At 35.6% G+C, this 22,993-nt stretch overlaps 1 protein-coding gene across 2 annotated transcripts in view; it reads right to left on the bottom strand.

The window, feature by feature from the left end:
- Positions 1 to 844: 844 nt before the first annotated feature.
- Positions 845 to 22,993, bottom strand: part of NUP58 (nucleoporin 58) — a 36,299-nt gene continuing 14,150 nt past the window's right edge. For both annotated transcript variants that reach the window (XM_066313083.1, XM_066313082.1), the window contains exons 10-16: positions 22,717 to 22,796; positions 21,943 to 22,061; positions 19,799 to 19,881; positions 16,903 to 17,104; positions 10,912 to 11,010; positions 8,014 to 8,109; positions 845 to 2,810 (exon numbers count right to left, since the gene is read on the bottom strand). In XM_066313083.1, the coding sequence (XP_066169180.1) occupies positions 2,641 to 2,810; positions 8,014 to 8,109; positions 10,912 to 11,010; positions 16,903 to 17,104; positions 19,799 to 19,881; positions 21,943 to 22,061; positions 22,717 to 22,796 (849 nt within the window). In that variant the 3' untranslated portion in view covers positions 845 to 2,640. The remainder of the gene's footprint in view (positions 2,811 to 8,013; positions 8,110 to 10,911; positions 11,011 to 16,902; positions 17,105 to 19,798; positions 19,882 to 21,942; positions 22,062 to 22,716; positions 22,797 to 22,993) is intronic.

Raw genomic sequence — 22,993 nt, 5'->3', positions numbered from 1 at the left:
GTCTTCATTGTATAGAGAACGCTGAAGGAAAAACAAGTTACTTCTAGTAAAAGAAAAAGGTCACATACATAAGTTTACACCACAGCTGTACAACAAGGTACAAACTTACAGAAAATAACGTCTTGCACGTGGACTTGAACCTTCTTCCAGACCAGGCTTTTCTTTCTTTACAGAACAGATAATCTAGACCTGATTTAATTTCATGGTTTTTAAATATAGGTCAGCTTCTTAACCTGCTTTGTAGAAAACCAAGTCACCAACACCTTGAATGCACTTCTATTTTACACTCTAACCATATTAACACATCTTTAAACTGGGGGAGAAAAAGATTTGAAATGGTGTCTACAGTGCTGATCCTCAAAAATCATGGCTAAATTCAACAATCCAAGTAATAGTCTGGGAATATAATTATTTCAAATCCCATTTTGACTTTAGTTTGTACTACTATATGTGATTATTCTATTATATAATCACTTTTTCACTTAGGATAAATTAAGGACATAACTGCTGTTTCATCGGAAAAGAAACAGAGCACAGGTACCCAGGAGGCTCAGACTGTCCCAATTTACAAAGCCATTCCTAGTGCTGTGTTACATTACACCACGATCCAGGTTTATATTGTGCACTATGAAGAAATTCTAGACAACCCCACAATACAATACCTCCCTTTACCTCCTCTCCCTCCACATTTTCAATCCAGGATCAAGGTCCTAACTCCAGCAAGAACAATTCTGCACTATATGAACTGTAATAAGAACAGTTCTACATATTATCTAATGAGGTTTTTGTTTCTCCTAGAATGTAGAAGAACAACAGGAAATGATCTCTCAGATAGGCAAATATGTATTACAAGGATCACAGCATTATTGTTTTATTGTTTGCACAATGGTAAGTTGCACATATGGACAAACAGTACACATTTAGAATTAGTTTCACAAATTAATACATTATAAGAGTCCAGTGGTTTAACATATTAAACTATTAAAAAAAGCAGTAACAAAGGAATACAAACATTACAATTTTGACTGCAGCCCAATAAAAGTTTAAAAACAGGTTGAAATCAAAATAAACCGTAAGCTTTATTTTTCTGTGACATTAAAAAAACCACATATCCCTTCCTAAGAGACTGCTCACAAAGATGCAATAACATATAAGTACAAAAGTGACGAATTCTGTGCTCAGTTTCCCTTAATTTTATCAGATTAAGTGACAAACCAAACATTTGTCAAAGAGCAATCACCGCTGAATGCACACTTCCAAAACATACAAAATGGTAGTAACACTTTAATAATTTAAAGCAAATAACAAAACCTCGATGTAAAATCAACTTGGCTCCAAAGTTTCATGCTCACACATAAACCTGGTGTCATTATTTGCAAAGAATCGATTGATCTATTATTTCCTTTTAAAGATATTTTCCTGGATATTCCTAATGCACACCAAATTGGAGATGCAGAACAAGCAGCTGTGATGTTGCAGTATGTGAGACTCAAACTACTGCTGCAATAGCTTTAAATTACATAATTTTCCTCCTCTGTTCTTGAGCAGCAAGCCACTGCACTACACCTGGTTTGAAAGCAGATGCCCAAACTGCTTTTAAGACAGTGTTGACAAGAAGCTCATGAATCAACTTGGGTTTGTAACACTTAATTAGAGTTTTCATTAGGACAGTGCACCCTGTCTTCCTCAAATGCAGGGAAAAGCTCATCCAGCTTGGCAACTCCTGCTTACACACAGACCTTTCACTGGCATCCTGAGCTTTCAGCTAAAATCCTGCAGTACCCTACTCTTCAGCTCAGGAGAAAAACAAAGTCAAACAGTTTGGGAACATTACCTATGAAATGTCTGTGTTGAAATCTCAAGACTCTTCTTTAGAGTTGGCTGCTAAATGGGCCAAGAAAAAAGTTAAAAAAACCAAACCAAAACAAAAACAGCTACTAACCACTATCTTCCAAACTTTATGAAATAGTAAACATTGTATTTCAGCTGGTTTTAAACAACAAAACACAGAAGCAATGATGACACAGCCTGAGACCCACTTTTTGAAATTCCTAGGAACATCAAGATATGGGTCCAAAGGGCAACATGGAGAAACAACATACAAAGAAAAGGAGATCTGTCTATGACGGAAGGTATGCACATCTGTGTTTTATACATATATATATATACACATACATACACACAGATGTGTGCACTGTACTGTATATATTTACATCCATATACACAAAAACACCCTGAAGTAGATTTAAAGGCCATATCCAGGAACAGAAGATATGAACTCTAGTATTTGTACTAGAATATATTTTATCTGTACAAAAAACCAAATATGCATATATTCATATGGTATAAAGCTTATTAACAAAAAATATTCTGCTACTAACATTAGGTTAAATAGATGATTTTACAAGATTCTTTAATAATAATGCAGTATAGAACATTTCTAAAACTAGGGCCCAAAATAAAAATACATAAATGAGTTTCTATTCACAAGAAAATAGCTGTTCCGTATGATTTCACTAGGGAAAAGTAGCAAAATTTTTATAAATCTCCTGGGATGCAATTTTATTAATGTATCAATCTAGAAAAATAGACTTTTCAGATGAAGAAATTGATGCACTTTCCCCTCCCTAAAAGGGGTGCCTATCTTTTCCCTCGCTTGTTTCCAGCTGGAGGTTTCTTCAGCTGAAGAAGTTGCCCTCCTGTCCCAAAGCCTGCAGATGCAGGATTAGACACCCCGAACGTCAGGCCAGCTGATGCTGTGATGCCAGGATTGCTGAAGTTAAACCCAGATGTAGTCGAGCTCCCAAAGCCTTATGAGGGAGGGAAAAATATTTTAAAACATCAGTTATATCAAGATTGTAAATTTGTTCTCCTTGAATTTTTTAACACCAGCCACTTTATTACCAGCAGTTGTAACACTTTTTACCAACGTGGATCAACAATGGTGAATCACATTGCTAGAGCTTGGATTTGCCATGGCAACTTGGATATTGCAGCAGTAACAGAGATTACCCTCAGTAAGTACAAAAAATTATATCCTAAATCACAAATCTATTATACCATTATCCATACAAGAGCAGCACACAAAAGTCCCACTGAAATTGTACAACAGAAGAACCATAATTCCTCAAGTTCTCAGCCTCAACATGCAATGCACTCCTAATGCGCGAGACAAGGCAGCAGGTACAGGTGGGCCATGGACCATTCACTTCACTCACAGCAGAGAAATGGCAAAGCTGGAGTGCTCAGCCTTCTTCCTCCTGACTTGGCTACCTTTGCCTGCCTTTATAACATATGCGGCACAGACCACACCTTAAATGCAAGGCATAAAAGGCTCAAAAAATCCTTGCCAAACTGTATTTAAAAATATCTTTTATGACAAACCAAAAAACAGCGCTGGAAACAAAGCTTTGGAAAAACTGAATGACTGACCGAGCAAATTGTGCTATTTTAACTCCTCCATCCTCTTCTATCAAGGTAAATAAACTGCACATTTGGTGCAGCTATGAAACAACATCAGTTGAAAAAAAGTCCTACAGTTTCCAGCAACAGTAACACTAACTCATTTAACTTTAATTTATAAATTTGTATCAGTTTTGTGTAATCAACTTAGGTAATAATTGCAACTATTAGAATGCTAGAAATTTCTCAAAGATTACTTAATAAGAAGCAGAACTTCATAACTTCACTTTTTGTTGTCTCAAGAGACCACGAAATAGTCAGACATGAACAAGCTCAGATTTTAACAAAGAGCTTCATATAAGTTATATATGAAAACCTGCACACAATTAAGATAATAAGAAAAATGGGACTGGTTGACAATCAAGAAAGAGTATATTCTCAATATGAGTTACTTTATATTGCTTTATTAGTTCTCTAGCAGACAGTTGAAGTAATCCTTTGGTCACATCAGTATCTTCAACTCAATACCTAAAATATTTTTGGAGTACAGAAATAAAAGCCCAACTGGTTGTCTCATCAGAATCCTACAGTAGCTCTCACAAGCCTAATGTCTTCTGTTTTCTCGTTACTGACACTCTGCATTAAGAACTACTTCAAAACATAACACAAAACTCTTCCTCCTGCAATGTCTGGATTTGGGTTACACACATCATCCTGTCAAGAAAATTCATTATCAACATTCCAATAAATCATAGTCCTACAGCATGCAGTTGCCTGCACCAAACTCACTGCAAGTGTAATGGTTGTGCAGATCTAGAGTGTGACTAATGATAGTGACTGATAGTGTTCATTATTTGGGTCTTGTCTAAATTTTGCAGGCTAATTTGGCTCTCATCCTAGGATGTAAGGGCTAAAACACAAGCAGGAGTTACTCCATTTCCCTGATAACTCTGAATCCCAGCTAAGATGTATCAGGGAGTCTCATGAATGAAAAAAGTTACCTTTTTACTAATGTATGGGAGATAACAGGCAAGCATTGTTTCCCATAGAAAACACCATGAATGCCATTCATAATAAAGCTGCATGTGACCTATAAGTTTTAGGAGTTCAGCAGGCAGAAGCGTTCATAAAATGCAGGGATTATTTTGTGGCATGTAGGGAAGGCAGACTACACTTTATTTGAGTAATATTACAGTAATATAAGCATAAACTATGGGATAGAAGACTGAGAACATGCTTGTTAATTTAGATACAACTTGGAAAGTAATAGCTGTCATGTTAGAAGTGACATTAAGGGCAGCCATAAAAGTATAAAAAGGCAGACGTGAAACTCATCTACATGGTTTTCTCCTGTCATGGCAGCATAACAAGGCTAAAGTACCAAGTTTTGTTAGAAGTAAACCAAACCCTAAAGCTGAACATGCAAACGAAAAATCTTCAAGATAAAAAACTTAAACAAGGTATACATTGAGTCTTATTCCTGTTGCAAGAAAAGACAATCAGGTCACAGAATAGCTCAGTTTAGAGGGAAGACTCACAAAGTCTCGAATCACAGGTACCTGTGATCACCAATGTCCTTGCTGAAATTAGTGTTATTTATGTGTTAACAGTGATTTTCAGGAAGTAAATGACAACCTGCCCTTCAAGGATACAGCCTTCATATGTCCCTGAAGGGCATTAAGATCACACTTTATTCACTGGGCTTGTGCACCTCTGCTTCCAGCAGCCTTTAGCTTGGTAAGCCAAAAATGAATACACACATCCCCATAACAGCTTTTTTTTTTTTAGATTTTAATACTACAGGGAGAAACAGCAGTTCCTCAGACAGCAATCTATTCCTGCTTTCATGCCCCAGACCACAGTGGGTGCTCTAGATCAAAAAAGTATTTCAAGAGCAGCTTTAACTTATTTATTATATCCTCTCTATCTAAAAGCAGTTCATGGATTATATTAAGATCTGTTTTTCAGCAGTATGAGTGCATCCAGCTATGATCCCCCTTAATTGTTTTTTATCTCCTTTACTGAGGCTGCAATTCTTCAATAAAATAAGTCTTCAAGAATAATTTTCAGCTCAGATGTTCAAAGTATATTTATCATCTGTTTTCACAAAAAAAATGTGTTTGTACACTCCCTTTCCTCTTAACATTTTATTAAATTATAAAGCAAATTAAATGGTGATTGTTTTCCTTTTCCCACTACTTTAAGTGCCTTAATGCCCTTTACAATAACGCACTAACATCAGCCTTTTTGGTTCACATTAAATGAATAAGAGTAGGAATTAAATGGGACTTGGTTTGGAGTCAACTCTGCGTATTTCAGAGGACACCTGAGACACTGTTCCATCTCACAACTGCATCCACCAAAGAAACTGCAAGGAGACTGAAGCTGCTCTGCTTTTCCTCTACTGATGAACACAACAACTACTCCTGGACCAAGCCAAATTTACTATTAAAAGATGCTCAAAGGTTATCAGAGGACTCAGAATTTTCTCCTCAAATGCACAAACTGAAACTGACAAGAGCAGTAATAACACTACAAACGTTTTCACATCTTTTAAAGCAATTAACTCATAAAAATCAAACACTTGACAGAACCAATTTGGGGATCTATAATTTTAGTTTTAAGATAAGATCAAACTGATGGAAAATCTGTGGAGGAGAGTTGGGACAGCCTAAGCAGCCTGAAACAGTGTGTGCTGCAACACACACTTCCCTAGTGCTCCCAGACACATTAGTCTGGAAAAATACTTAACTGCTCATATCTAAATCCAAGCAGCAACAACAGAGAATTCTATAACCCACATTCACCCTACTTTCCTAGCTTTTACAAAGAAATAGATTCAGAAACAAGATACAACCATTATACCATAACATAAACTAGAATATGCTTTCAGGATCCTGTAAATGAAACCTAAGAAACAGAACACAATAAAATTTTAAAAAAGTATATATAACCTAGCTAGCCTCAGGTAGCATTCAAACCCATTTATACACCCTCGATAAAATTAAAGATCATATGCAATCCAGATGATATGACATGAGGTTTTGGATATGAAAGGTAGAAGTTAGTGTGTTTCTGGGCTACTGAATTTTTAATAGCAGTTTCAATTCTATAATCCCAGTCTAGATAGGATTTCATGACCACTGGATTTTCCAAGCACAAAATTATGGAAATTACATTTCATCTGTTTTTATTCAGCTACTTGCTGTAGCTGACTCTTGAGATACATGAAAATCTTCATTTTATTGGGTGCAACTCTCACGTGCAAAAGAGACTAATGGCACTGACTCCATGACAAAGCCTAGTTTGAGGAAAATCATATCTAAATTGCCTCTGCATACCACAAACATAGCCAAGACAGACTTGTTATTTACTTAGACTTGATACTTCCTTAGTGATGGACAGCTGATCCATACAAGTAGTTTTCTAATTCTATTTTTAATATGTTAAAAAATAAATTACTAACTTTGTAATCTGGTAGCTTTAAATGCTGCAATATTATTTAATATAGACTCAGGAACAATGGGCTACAAGATAAAAACATAAGCAGTGTAAGTCTTTCAATTGTTTCTAGTATTAAGAACTAAGTAAAAGAAGGTTGATGCTTGGACACAAGATACTGAAAAGATTGGCATCAGGAACTTAATAGGTTATTAACATTCATTAATGTTATACAGTCAACTTAGTGAGCCATTTCCACCTTATAATGTAAAGCTTAAGGTCCTTTACAGGCCTAACAGCTCATCACTAGCCAAAGAGAATTCAGAGTAAGGATCATAGTGCTTCCTAGTAAATACCAGCAAAATGCTGCTTTCTTCTAATAGGAATTGATCAAACATTTTTCCCAAGACTTGATCCTCCTTCAATGTGCCATTGAAAAAAGATTGCAAGACAGACTATAGAAGCTATTTGCTTAGTAATAGCTTAGTAAGCTATTATTCCCATTTGAAAGGTAAATAGAGATGCCAGCTATATTTCAGACTTCTGAGTTAAGGTGCAGTAACATCCATATTTTAATTTTATCATCCTCAAAAATAAAGAAACCAAAATAGCTAAATGAGTACTGTGTAGTTCGATTGCCACAGAAATGTTTTCAAAGTAGTTAATATAATGAATTATGAATATATGCAGAGATACAATACATGTAACTTACTATTCAAATAGAATAAGCATTTATAAGTTTTTAAGGAAACCTCTGGGCTTCCAGAAAACAATTTTAGCTTTATTTGTAAATACAGTAAATTGAATTACTAGTATATTTGTCACTGATTTATACACTAGTTTCAATCAGTAACGGATACCAATGCATTCAAGTGACAACTGCTCTTCTGTGTATGAGGCTGCATCTGATCTCCTGCTTCCACTCTCAACTAGACGGACACCATGAAAAGGGAAACATTAATGCTCACTCAATACTGCCTACATAGGAGACCTTTAACAGAAGCCAAAAACGTATCTGAAAATGTGCCTCTAGCAAATAAATATTTACGTGAAGAGTGATACACACATGCAACTTTAAGCAATCAATTTCTTGGAGTGAGCGCAGCAGTTTAATCATAAGACTTGCTTTAAGATAAATTTGATTTTTGAATTTAAAAGAAACAAACCAACCTGCACTCAGACTTCCTGATGGTTTACTTGTAGTTCCAAACCCAAATGATGACGCTCCTGTGCCACTACTTCCAAAGGCAGAGCTACTTCCAAATCCTAGTAGAATAATAGTAAAGACATACAACAAAAAAATTACAGACACAGCAATTAAAGACACATAGGTTTTAGGTGAGTTTTCTAAACCCAAACATAATTCTAAGCATTATTTGGTAAACAAATATTCCTAAGATTATTGCCTAAAGAGTATTTATTCTTGAGAGAGCATTGTGTTACAGAACCAGTGCAAACTGGAAAGCATTGAGAAAAACACTACCTTCAAAATCCAAAACAGAGTAAAGGAGAAGTTATAAACACAGGTGGTGTGAACTATCAGTTTAAGAAATTTCTATTGAATTGCTGTTAAATTGGCAGGAAATGGTAACCAAATGAGCTAAAACTAAGAAATTTCAGATACAAGTTACATGACTTTTATTACAGAAAGTCACAATCTTCATCTACAACTGTAGAAAAAAGAATTATGCTTAAAACAGAATAAGTATTTTCTTCAGTTTACACTTGGCTTATTTTAGAGTCATTCCCCTCCCAGGTTATTAGGGACCAGCTTTACCTGGGAAATTACAAAATAGATTAAATAGAGAACAGAAACAAATTTCCTCATATTTAATGTGAAAAAACATCATAAAAAGGACAGTAATAAATGTATAGCTGTGACAGAACTGAATTCTGTTGATTTTGTAGTTGAGATTCATCATTTCATAATATCAATTTTTTAGGGTTTCAAATTGTGTTATTAACATGAGGTCACTTTGAAGGAAAAGTAAATCGGTATCTGCAGTTTGAAATAGAGGCCAGACAATAGGAACTGTAAGAAAACTATATACTCTGATTTTGGCTGTCTCAGGCATTTGTATATATGTTTGAGGAAATCATGCTCCCATCTTAAGTGTCAAGTGTCAGGAAAAATCCTTTTATTTACTGCAAACTGAGCCTTTACCATTCCTTTACCGAAATATTTTTGAGATTTTAAAACCAGTAAGGACTGAATGCATGATCTGGAGCAGTGTTCTCTAGTTTTCTGAGATTTTTAAATCAAAGGAGTATTAAGGGTAGGTAATGACAAGTATAATTTCTGTGTAAGACAGTTCATTAAAATAACACACTCTTTTGTCCTATCTAGGTTGAAATTCATAACCAATTATCAGACAAGATGTCTGCAAAAATTTAATAAAGCACAAGATCTGTGCTAATAATTTATACTTAAATGCAAAAGCCTCTGCTTATTGCTGACAAAGTACACAGAACATTAATCAAGAAAAGAGAGCAAATTTCCCCAATTAAAATGGCACTTCCAGAGCACACACCAGAAATTGGTTTGTTCAAAACCCCAAATCTTTAAGATTAGAAACCCAAACAAACTTAAGTAATCATTCAGCCAATTTGTTTCCAAGAACACACCTACAGGGTATTTTGCAGGTATGTATTTATTCTTCTACATTTGCTTCTCTCAGATAGTCTTATAGATTTGTTAAAAGACATTTTGCAAATTAATAATGCAAGCAAATACCTTCCTAGGCAGAGAGCTAGGAAAAAAAAGAAAATACAAGTCAGGTTTTTTGGACAAAACTAAAAGCAGTTGGAATGTTCATTTATTTACATTGATAAGACTGGTGAACAATCTTTAGTCTACAATATTTTCAGAAGAAATGAAAGCATTTTATATTTTGGGGTTTATTTAAGGTATTTAAAACATTGCGGGGAAAACTGGTAATTCCAAAATAATTTCCTTTTAGCTCATTATTTTCACTTCTTTTCTTGTTTAGGTATACAAATTTTCTTTTATCTAAAAACACTTAAAATCTGATGAGAATTGACACTGGTAGATTTAAAGGCATTTTCAAGGTGATTATTTAAGGTAAAACTCATGTAATGCTCAGGTTACATCCTCTTCCCAATACTGAGTGATGCTTAATTATTTTAAATACATTACAGCACTGACTCATGTTTGGCTCATAAGTAAAATGTAGGAATTGGGGACTGAGGCTGCAGAGAAGGGAGGATGCAACTAGAAAACAATCACGTTATTTTTATGCTTGGCAGATATAACAATTTTCTTTGCAGATCTTACAAAAGCTTCAGAAGACATTAGCATCTGTAGGAACCCTGACCTATATAGACAGAAGTTTACCGATGCTGATTAGATTCTATTAATCACTTAAATTCTATCTGTAGCTCTAGCACTGAGAACCCATTACATTTAAAATAAAAAGAGTCTACAATAATTTTGATTTTTTTAAAAGCATCTACTTTTTCAGAGGCATGTGTCCTCCTGGAATATAGTCCCCACCAGCACTACTAACACTTCTGTAAGTATTTTTTCCTGACTTTCACATATTTCTTTTTCAGCTGGGGGAATGACTTTTTCCCCACCTCAGCACTGAGGCATATAGTGACTGCTAAAGCAAATAGATTTCAGGATCACAGAACTGCAGTAACTTTTTAACATTTATTCTTATCTTAATACAAGCAGAAATGGGTCCCTATACTTAAAAGGTGAAAAACTTCTGTAGATTAGTGTGATCTAATGTCTCAGGTGCCTAACTTTCATACAGGTAAAATTCAGTCAAGTTGTAGTTCCAACACACTTGATGTCCTTCCCTAGCTTTCAGAGCACAACTTCTCTGTGATTACCTAATCCTGTTCATCTTGGGGTTTCACTACAGTGGCTTAGCCCTAGTAACTCTTTCTGCAAGGCAGGAAGAAGCCTGGAAAGCACAGACCTGCCAAATTCTAAGGTCTTTCCCTGAAACAGATCATCCTCTTAGTGGAGTGAAAGGTTTGCAAGAGATTCAGCTGAGCAGCAGAATAATTCAATGAAAGGTTAGAAAAGTTAAAGTGTACCTCCAAGGCTTGAAGAACCTAAGCCACTTGATTGCAAGCCAGTGCCAATACCTGAGCCGAATGGCGTTCCAAAACTAACTCCCAGAGATGGCTGTGGCCCTGGTACAAAAAAAAATGAGAACAAACTTGCCTTACTCTTTGATAGTAAAGAGGTCCTTTATTTAGTTATTCAAGTATTTGATAATGTGAACATCATTGCTTTCAACAAATCCCATTAAGATATCCCAGATTTTACCTCATCAAAATTTCTCATTTAACTGTCTGCATTTACGTTGACTTGACAAAAATCTAAGAAAATACAGATTGTAGTAAGGTGAAACTAACCAAATCAGTAACATTAGAGTATAATTTAGTATTTTTAGAAGTTAACCAGTCTCACCTTAAACTTTAAATGTTAATTAAAACCTTGAGAGAACTCATAGGTAACAACATTTTGCCACCTATATTAATGAAATCAGAATAAGGGAGAACTTTCAAATTAAAAGCATAAGAACTGACACTAATGTAATTAAAACTGCATTATCTAAAATTAATTTAATAAATAGGATTCTTCAAAATTACTCAAGTATTCCATCCAAATTTAAACAGAACACTAAGATAAAAAACAAGACAATGACTTTATTTTATTAAATTTATTGTTCATTTTTAAGCAAGTCAATTACACAGTAACATGACAATTCATTTTTTCCACACAAGTGATAACTGAGTTCTGTTAAGCTCTGCTACATAACACCATTCAATAAGGTAAACTAGTCAAACCACCTGTTTAAATAACCATTTACAAAAGGCACCTTAATGTGTACCTTAATGAATTCAATACATTCAAAAATTCAGAGTTTGTTCCATAATTTAAAAAAGTTGACAGCACTTTCCCTGCATATTCACATTAGGATGCAGGACTGTCAAAAAACAATTTCAGTCTGCCAAGATGAAATTTACAGTCTCAGTTCCTTTTTTTACCTTAACCTTGGGGAATAAAGAATCAACTTGCTAGCCCATCACTAACACATTTTAAAATAATGAATTCTGATAAATAATTAATATATTTTGACAGTTTTCACAGTACAATCTTCTATTCCTGTCTTATTCAAACAGTTTTCAGTGCACTATTTTAAAAGCTGACCATTAAAGATAAAATACAGTGCCAAACTCTTAATCCACAGACATCCACTCCTCTGCTCAAGATGGCCTTCTCCATCTTTGAACACACTTGACATCCTATATCTGTGAAAGTGATGATATATTCAAATATTACTACAAAGCTCAGATGATTCTAACCTTTTTCCTAAACCCTTATCACATCTGGGCTGTTATCATTCAAAATTTCCCATTACTAATATTTATGTAGAGTTTCAAAATGTGACTATTTCAAGCTCTTAAAATAATTTCAGTATTTGAAGATTTAAATGGAAAATCATTTTGAATCAAGTGAAAGGCACTGTATGTTGAAAAGTAACATTTTTTGCTAGGAACACAAAATTCTTACGTGATCCAAGCTGAATAACATCTGTATACTCCAAGTAGTGTAAAAACTATATTTTAAGGGCAACTAAAGTTGTTAGCCTTCAGTCTCTGCTTAGCAGGGAACAGTTGGAAAACCCAAGCTATTTCTTCCACTTAGAAAAAGTATATCAGATGTTGCAATTACAAATTTTCACAAAATTTCATACTAAAGTTGTTTACATCCAGTTTAAATACTGATACATCTACCTAGCAGCTCTTAAAAAAATAAGAAAAAAATAACAAAGAAAAACTAAAGCCCCCTACACAAGTCAGTGAGCTAATTAACTAAAAGAACCCCAAAACACATATCCAGTTCCTTCTCAAGTACACAGGCTTCTATCTATCTCAACAGGAGGCACTGTTAGTGGAAGACTTTATAAACAAAACACTACAGTCCTCCAGGCCAAGCTTTTTACCAAATGCAACATGCTTTTTTTGGAGCCAGTATAAAACATTATACTAAAACACCTCAGATCATATAAAACAGGACCTTATGCCTTAGGCCAACAAGCTTTTTATTGAGCAACAGCATATGATATTTGTTGATTTTGTACCATAATGTTCTGAAGGTATCATCACTGCTTATAGTTCTAGGAAGTAAACATAATCTTCAATAGCAAAAGACCAGTAAGACTTTTCGGTGCCGAGAGTATTAGCAAGGAAAAAAAATGGCACTTCCGGCTATTACAGGTATGAGACAAATTCCTTGTAACAAGTATTTTAACATTTTAAAACTTGATGTATTTGCCTTGTAGAGCAGTTCAGTTTAATGAATAGGACCCATTACAGAGAGTCAGACAGGTCACACAGATTTCCTACTTATGCTCTGCAATTTTTTGAACTACAGTTGGTCCAAACAGTGAGTAAATAATTTAGCATCACAATTTAGATCTGATTCTGACAAAGTAATACACGGGTTAATTTTAACCAAGGTCAATATCAAAGCACACAATAAAAATCGTAAGTACGATAAAGATTTCACTATCCTTTCCCATTAGAACTCCAATCTCATACTGAATTAAGTCAAAACATGAAGCATGCTAATGGTTTCATAATGCTTTAACTAACTTTGTACTTCACCGGTTAAGGAGAGTGCGAGTTTCTTAGGGGTTTATATAAGAAAAAGTGAGCTTAAAGAAAAGCATTTCTTTAAGACAATTTAGTCTTACCAGAGAAACATCAGTTGCAGCCTCATGCATTTACAGGTCTCGGTGCACTAAGTGCTAATTTCCTTTGAAATGATATATTGTGATCCCATCAACAACAATAGGTAGATTAGCCACCACCATTTGAACTTCCACACTGTTCAAGATTCCTCAGGGAGGATGCAGATGAGGCAGTGTTTAGAACTCTATCTGCTACTGCAAAAATCCATGACCAGCCTCACTGCTACCAAAAAAGCTGTGCTCAAAACGAAAGTGCCAAACTAGGGAGAAAGGTTGCCTACAGCCAAAACTTAAGCATAATTTCAATAATTCTAGCTTAAAAATCCGCACAAAAATTGCGCTTTAATGTGCACACCACAGTCCTGCTGTCTTGCTTATCCATCCCAGGTGAGTAGTGGAGTGCATTCTTGCTCCCTTTCTTCCATATGGCCAGGACTCACTGGCTTTATTAACATAAGCCAGAAAGGCCTTGGCATACAGAGAGAACACAGGGTGCATATCTACACCCAGGAACTGGGGAAACATTCCCTGATCCCACAGTTTAGATGTAGCTACAAAACTTTTGACTTCTGAAAATAAATGTTAAATAAATTATTATTTACCTTCTTCAGATAAAGAACAGTAACTAACTATAGCTCATCTTACTTTACTTAACAATGTAAACATCAAATATTTTAAAAAAGAGACTAAGTATCCTGATCCCTCAATACTAGAGGTACTATATATTACATTTTTCATCAAAAACTTTATAAAGGCCAGATTAATTTTCTTGTTTAATTCTCATTTTCAAAAACAGCAACAGCAGATCAATATTAATTACACAGACATCCTTCACCCCTCCCTTTACATACACCTCTTTTCATAGCTTTTTTTCTCAGAACCTTTTACCATCCCTCATCTATCCTACCCTTCAGGATCCAGATCTTGCAAAGAAATATGCATGAATTTAACTTCCAGCAGACAGAAGATACAATTCGTAACAACATAATACAAAACTAAAACATGCAGCATTTGCCTTACTACAGCAAACGGCCATCTGAAAACTCAAACAATGAAAAGGAAATGAAGAGGAGGCAGTCCTTAAAGATTACTGCAAAACTGAAAGAACAGATTCCTCTCCTTCACCAAAACAAAAAGTGCCAGCCTTAATCTGAAACCAGGAAAAAGTCAAGCACTGAAATCAGTAATTTAGGAAAGGATATAAAATATTCCCACCTAACAAGCTTTTAGGACTTCAAGATATCTTTGAAATAATTTAGGCCTGACTAATTCTACTTTTGATCTAGAGAAAACTCTAAGTACCTTTTTTGTTCCTCTAACCCTGAAGAGTTTCAAATATTCTTAAGGTGCCACTCAAAACATCAATCTATTTCTAGACCTCTATTTCTTCAGGTCCTCCAGTGAGTTGCACAGAGGGTAAAAGTATTCCAACTGAATAAGTAATGAAAAGATTGTTGCCTACTTCTGTTGGCATGTTTGATACAAGTTAATGGCTTTGTTCTATCTCCATCACGCTTGTAGTTGGCACAACTCCAGGTTTTGAAATACTCTGTCAAAACAACCATCAAAAAAGAGACAAACCCCAAACCAAGCTTCACAGGCTCTCACAGGAACATTTGTTCCTTTCACTACAAAATGTTACAAAATATCTCAAGGTATAGAGTCACATTACCTCAGTTGTGTTGGTACAGGCCAATTCTGCCATTTGGTTCCCCCCCCCTTCTCTCTTCATTCCTATTACTAAGAGAATATTCACAAAGTCATGCCAAAGGTGGCATTTGTTTACTGAAGTTATTAGCAGCTCCCTTCAATCTGGACTAGGAAGTTCAGGAACTTCAAATCCCTCACCTCAATTCATAAAAATGCAGGAATGATTTTAAACGTGACATCCCAAGCATATGACTTTCATAGACAACTAATTCTGTAATGACCATGGAAAGTCTTTAAAAAAAACAAATGTAAAGTAAGGAAAAAAGATGAAGAGTAAATTACTTTGGAAACATTAGGCTGCACAAGCAGTGTGCAACAATACTACTATTTGTATTTAAACCTTTGACATGTTAACATTATATTAACTCATGTTTTCTGTTTAAAACCAAACTCTTGTAGATGCCACTTTAACAAAATTTCCATAGATTTACACAGCAACAACAGAAAGACTATAGTCTATGACTGAATTTCTGAAAAGTAGTATTTCACGAAGAATTTTGTGTTCTGTTCAAAGTAGTTTGGCATACTTAATCCCATCTCCCTGCTGTTTAGAAGGGTGAGGGCAGGAAGCATATTGTATTTCTCTTATGAAAAGGCAAGGACAGTCTAATAGTGTGTCAAACTTAACATGGTTGCTGCATGTCTCTAATCAGCATCATTGAAAATATCACTGCTGTTAGAAGACCAGAGAAAGCACTATCACTTTCAGCACACCTATATGAACATTTTAAAAAATTAAAGGTAGAATGAAGCTACCAACACCTTTCGTAATTTGTTGACATAAATATATATCCCTGTTCAAGTAAAATTAAATTGAATTAACCTTATTTCTGTTCCCTGATGACATTAAAATTCAGTTGTCTGTATTCTGAAATCCCTCTCAGAGAGAGGTGGTTAGTATAACAACGTCAATTAAGGTGCCTTAAATTATTTCCTTTGCCATATGTATCTTTATTCACAGTGGGTCATGCATTTCCTCTATTTTGATCTTGCTCTTATTCACATGCACAGGCAGAATCACTGACCCACTCTACTCTCTCTACTAATTTTTCACAATAGCAGAATGGCCAGCAAAATGCTCCAAAGTCATACGGATCAAGGAGTTGGCTACAGAATAAGCCAGGCATTTGACTTGCTATTCTGCAGAGATTTGCTTCACCATCCTTCCTGTTCTACAGCATTTTTCATTCTACAGTTCCAAAGTGCTATATAAAAATGCCTTATTAATTTTACATAAGGAAAAGATAGTATGCATTTAGCTATTCTCTCCTCCCCAACTGAAAATAATTTACTGTAATGATACAATTTTTGGAAAGAGGCTATACTATGTGTATTCAGAGATGTTACTTAAGAGTGAAGACTCACATTCCAAGGGGTAAGTTAGAACAATACAGTAAGTATCACTAATACAAGTAAATTCACAAGATTAAGTATCTGTTGTATAATTATTGCTAAGTCTACCCTGCATTTTTCTATTGGCTACGTATCAGTAACTTTGCTCATCACAACGTTGAGATTTTTAGTCTAACACAAAGGAAGACCTCATAGAAAATGTTACACGTATTGACTATTGTTGTAACACTAATAATCTATAACTTGAATGCACTCAGACCTGTAGCAGGCTGCTGCTGCTGAGTAAGTGTTGCAGCCATTGCAACGGCTGCTGCATTTGGTATGTTGCTGAAAGGAGTCGGTCCAGTGGTAATGCGTGGCGCGCTTTGCCACTTCTTAGCTTCTGTTCGTCTTGCCTCAAACACATCCATGGCATCTCCCAGAAAGCTTTTCCTGTAGCCAAGGTATTGGTCTTTGAGCATCTGAAGGGGATGGGAGGAAGCCATTTTAGTTCCATGTATCAGACATAAACCCTTAAGGTAGTAAAGAAACAAACACTGAGTTATAAATAACATTTCCTATAAGGAGAAGGAAAAACCCACAAAAAACCAAACCAACAAACATCATCACCAAAACAAATGAGAAGCACCCTCCAAAACCCAAAAAACAACCTTGTCAAGCTAGGAGATAGAAAGAACAGCTACAGCCAGATCAGGTACAATACTTAAATTCTGCAAAGCCATTGAGCATTAACTGATACACTCATTAGTCTTTCAATGTTGAAGCAAATCACAACCATTCAATTTGTATCACTATACTCAGCTGACCCAAGAGGAAAAATTAAGCCATATTACTAGCTTATAAAATAAAACACTTTTCTTCAGTGCAATCTTTTCTCCATGAAGTCTGCTTTTGCTCCTTTATCACCTTCACCTTTCCTTCCCTCCACTCTCGCATTGCTTCCTACCACAAAGCTAAAGCTACCAAAATTTTAGAACTCACTCTTGTTTCTGATGCATTTCATTAGCAATGTAACACTAAATAGTCCAAATGCAACAGTTCATTCTGCCTTGGGGTAACAAGTAGCCTAAATCTGTTGTGTCATGATGCAACACCTTCTCTTGCCTCTGCCCCTTTACCCCCTCAAAACTTCACTACCTTTTGTGGCAATGGTGCACCTTGACTTGCTCATCATGAGCAATATCTGTCTGTTAGAGATGAGGAAACTACAGATATCTTGCATAACAACAAAAAAAAAAGAATAAAAAGTCTTAACTAGACAACTGATAATTATTTCCATCTTATAACAGAAAATCTTTAAATGAAATAGATTTATTAAAGGACAACAGTTTCCAGTTTATGGAAGGCATACTATGGTCCTGTGTTCCTGGCTAAGCATAAGCTTGTTTCCTCAAAGAGGAGTTTGCAGTCCAAAAATGCTGGCTCAGGATTTGAACAGCTGTAATACCAAATCTACCAGAAACCACACAAAGAATGCCCTCACTATTGCATCAGAAGTGCTGTCTTTGGAGAGAAGAATTCTGATGGAATTTAATACAATGCCATACTGACAGCCCTAAAAGCCATTAGACATCATAAAGCAGTTCTTAAGGCTATGCTATGCTGAATGATTTAGTAACGTTGCCTACTCAAATTGTGCCCAAGCACACTTTTACTTTTCATCAGGCAAAGAAATGAACCATGATCACAGCTCCGCCTTCCACAAACCATATCACAACCATCAGATTACGCAGAGACCAAAGTTTCAAAACTGCTCTCATCTTTTAGCATTTTGTACTGAACAGTACACTCAACTTTCTGTATGGACCCACTAGTTTAAATCTTAAAAAAATTTCTGAGAAGAAAAATCCTCAGACCACCCCCTAAATTTTGGGCAAATAGAAATCTACTCTAAACTGAAGAAAGGTGTTTCCTACTTAGACACACCAACACAGTATTGAAGAAGCTATGGCTTATACGGCACACTAATCCAGCTGTTCATACTTAAGAACAATGAAGATCTATCATCACAAAGACCACTGAACAAATTCAGGCTACATTCAGATCTCTGAAGCCACAAGGCCTGAAAGCACTTGGGAGACCTTTTCGGTAATTCTGCTGAAAATATGGAGGAGCTGATACATTCTCTACCTGGCAGCAAAATGGAATTGACTAAGAACAGCACAAATATCTGATGGCAGGTATTTGTAAACCAGTGAGTACCAAACCAATGCTGACAGAAGCAATGAAACGCAAGGAATCAAGATCATACAAGATCCTCAGTATTCCTGAACTTTATTCAGAAAAAGTAAAAAGTTTCAGATGTTTAGAGAACTAGCAATGCTGTGCAGAAGAAGCTTAGAGAAGGAAACCAGCAGAAGATTTAACAGAGTTATTTCCATTAAGGAAGTCATTTAGCAGAAACAATTTCAAATGCTTGTACTCTTCTTCAAGTTGGTTTGGTTTGGTTTTTTGTAACCAAGAAGGAGTCTGATATTTTCAAGAAAAATCATGGATTGGAGGACAGTGATATTTTGTCAACATATCCAGAAGTGTAAACGGGAAAATGGAAATGGAATGATCCATAGTCAGTTACGGAAAAAACAAGGCTATTTAGCAGCCTTGATACTAATCTTTTCTTTTTCCTTCTACAAATACTACTTACCATGAAAGCCGGGTTTAAAAACAATAAACTAACAGAACACAACTTCAACCAACATTCCTTGATGTGCTGAATAATCTTACATATAGAAACTCACTGTTTTTTTCTCCTGTTACCTATTTGAACAAGAGCAGGTTTAGATCATATTTGCTTGAGATCAAGAGGACATTGGGCAAAAGTCAAAAATATACAAGCATGAGCTTGAAAACAGACATGTTAAAAAGCGATCAACAATTAGAAGGAAAGGAATTAGATGAAAAACATTTTGTACCTCAAGTGATTGTGGTCAGTTGCTGTCATCCCTATTAGTAAACACTTTAAATTCAATTTCAGTTGAACAAAAGCAAATTTTTTAATCAAATCACTTCTCCAGGACAGTTTGAAAATTTTTAAAAGCAGTCAATTTAACAGAACGACAAAAAAACCAAAACAAAACAAAACCACACAAAAAGAAAACCTGAAGATGACTCTTTACAGTCATACAGGAAATACAGAGGAACACATCAAAACATACCTTTACATTTTCATGTATTGACTGAAGTTGTGCAGCTAAAGCTACAAATGTTTGATAGATTTTCTGCATAGCCATAGACAAATCTGTAAGATGCATATAAAATATTGTTAAGTAACAACGTCATTATCAGAAGAGAAGATTTAGTGTTTATACCAAAGTAAGAAGCTCACCCATACAGCACAAAAACATAAAAACAATTGCATGAAATACATGATTTGACCCAGCAAGGATTACTTTTTGACAGGGCTTCAAACTTTATTTTGAAAAGCACTGTTTTCTCAGATTTATTTTTATATACATGGTAAAGAATTTCCTATGATTCTTTTATTTAGCAAAGCCAAAAAGTAACATTTAAACTAACTTTACCTAATCACATAAGAACATTTTTTACCTCACTGGCTTTTACCTAGATATAGTTGAATCAGACTTGCTTGCGTTTGTATGTATTTTCCACTTTTTTTGACTTACAACATAGGGAAGTATTCAGTTGATTTTTTCAGAGACAGTAGTGGAATGGAACCTTTATTTACATTTTAGAGACATAATTAATAAGCATCACAGGATCTCTTAATCTGGCTCCACCCACAAGCATATCATAATCAGAGAAACACAATAGGGAACCTCTCGCCTTATATTCAGGATATCCTATTTCTCACACGGATATAAAAGTATTTTCAGGGTATGGATCCAACACTAAGGCAAAACCTTAGTACCAAAGGAAAAATCTCCAAGGTTTTGGCAGAATGAGGCATCTGCTCACAAAAAAATGCTGTTCTCATAGAAGCACTGAAACAATGTACCAAAGTGGAGGACAGAAACCTGCTGAAGTGGTTCTTTCATTGTGAAAAGACCAGCTTCTGTATTTCCTCTGAACCATGCACATAGCCTGAATGCAAATATATATAGACATGTATACACTGCAATGCATATAGAAGCTATCAAGTTCTTGAAGATGCATAGGAGGTCTAGCAATGATTCTTGAACTGAAAATGTTGGCCTCTGCATAGGGGAATTTCTTCCCCAAAAAACAGAAAAGCTGTAGAATCAATGTCATGCCAGCCCACAGGGTTGTAGAGGCAGTAGTATCCAGGAAGACTGGTTGCAAGTTTCCAATTAGTCTGGAGGCTATTTATTGATACCAACTACTAGATATTTCAAAATTTTCAAGACATTCAGAGTAACGGAAACCTGCCTGGCAAAGGAAGCTTTTTCTGTATAGTAAAGGCTACATATGCAATAAGAGTGTTCACTAGGTCACCCGCTATTGCTGACAATAAGCTCATACTGGCACAACAGATTGACCCTCGCCTACACAAGCAAGGAACCTTTCAATTATAGCAGAAACTGCTGAAAACCTTAGGAAAATCTGTAAAGGCATCCTTCTCATATTCTTGAAGAGTATGCATGACTTTCAAGAAGGTCACACAAAGACACAGGACCCTCAACATTCAGCAGATCTTTCATTATGGAAGCTAGGTCTAGACACTCCTCTTGCTTTTTGACATATAAGGTCCAGAAGTCTGTGCACCATCCTGTGATGGCAAGATGCTCAAGTACCAATTAGCACAAAAGGAGAAGCCCTTGAAATCACTGCTGCTTGCAGGACCTTTACCTAAAATGGCTCAAAAGATTAAATTGTCTATGACCACAGGAATGGCAAACAAACAGAAGACTACTGTCCAGAGGTAAGCATTCTTGACCAGAGATTTTCTCAAGATTGAATTATGTGGCAGCAAAGAAGACAAAATTTTCTCAGTTGGTCAGAGCAGAAGGCAATACCAACAGACTCCAAGCTATGGAGAAGTTCTCATTTTGATCTGCTGCTGACAGAGCAGGCACCCATATTTGTCTGACCAGAAGGCCCAGTGCAAGACAGAGGGTGCCAGACATCAGCTAGATGCTGAAGGCCTAAAAATCTCAACTCAAGAAATGGATCCATGTTAAACAGCTCAAGAACCCTTATCAAAGAACCTTTAATTCCAAATCTTTACATTGAACAACTACAGAATATACCTAAAGACTAATTTGTTCAGTACATTAAGCAAGAAAACCCAACAACAACAAAAGAGGATATTAGTTACTATGTTTTGATTTTAAGTTTGCTAAATCCTTCATGTACGAAAAATTAGAACTGAAACATTTACCTTGTGGAGTTATGTGTGAATTATTTGCTTGAGTAGCAAGATGATTTTCCAGTTCTTCAATTTGTTGCCTGTACTGCTGCAGCTGTACTTCAAACTGTTCGACCAAGACTCTGAAGTAGCTAGATGAGTAATACAGTGAAATGGTATGATTAAACTTTACTAATTTGCCTGAATTTTTTTACCTGATCTCTATTAGCTGCCCATTTTTATTTGATTAATTGCACAGTTAAGTTTGTATGACATTCTTGACATCAACAGACGTCAATCTCCTGGAACAGGAGTGGAAGACTGTTTTTCATGTCAAAGACATAAAGGTAACTTAAGTGAAGAAATAAAACACTGATTCTATGAAGCACTCCATTTAAATTTTACAAGAAGCAGGGAAAATAATGTTTTATGAAGTTCACAGAACCTTTAAACAGTTGGATGGACTGTATGGCCTTGAAAGGTCCCTTACAAATCCCCTGCCATAAGCAGGGATGTCTTGAGCTTGAATGTTTACAGGGATGGGGCATCCAACATGTCACTGGGCAACTTTGTCCACTTCTACCACTCTTGTGGAAAAAGTTTCTTCCATGTATCTAGTTTGAATCTGCCCTCTTCAGTTTAAAATCATCACCCACATCATAATAGGCCCTACCAAAAGCTCTGCCCCTGCCTTTTGTACAAGCCCTTGTTAAGTATTGAATTAAAAAGGCTGCAATAAGCTCTCCTTAATTTTCCTCTTCTCCAAGTTGTAGTATTGACTGCTTTTAATGAATAACAGTAACTTACTCTGCTGGGGCTGTATTTTCATGCTGAAGACCAGGAGGAGTCTTCTGTGTTCGCAGTGCTATTTCTGCATTCTTCAGCTCCTGAAGAAACAGAAAAAAAAAAAATAAAATATAAGGTTCTGCACTAAGTGTTTAAAAGTAAAAATATTAGGACTATACTCTTCACTCTTGAAATATTCTCTTCCTGTATTTAACACTGTGACAGAATTTGATCAGAATCTCTCCAAAGAACTGACTATCAGAAAGTTGGAGAACTGCAAATACCAACAGAAGTTTGG

This window comes from Sylvia atricapilla, chromosome 2 (assembly GCF_009819655.1).
Source record: "Sylvia atricapilla isolate bSylAtr1 chromosome 2, bSylAtr1.pri, whole genome shotgun sequence".
In the NCBI taxonomy this organism is placed as follows: Eukaryota; Metazoa; Chordata; class Aves; order Passeriformes; family Sylviidae; genus Sylvia; species Sylvia atricapilla.
Note: the sequence above shows the minus strand (reverse complement) of the source record. Positions and strands in the feature narration are given on the sequence as shown.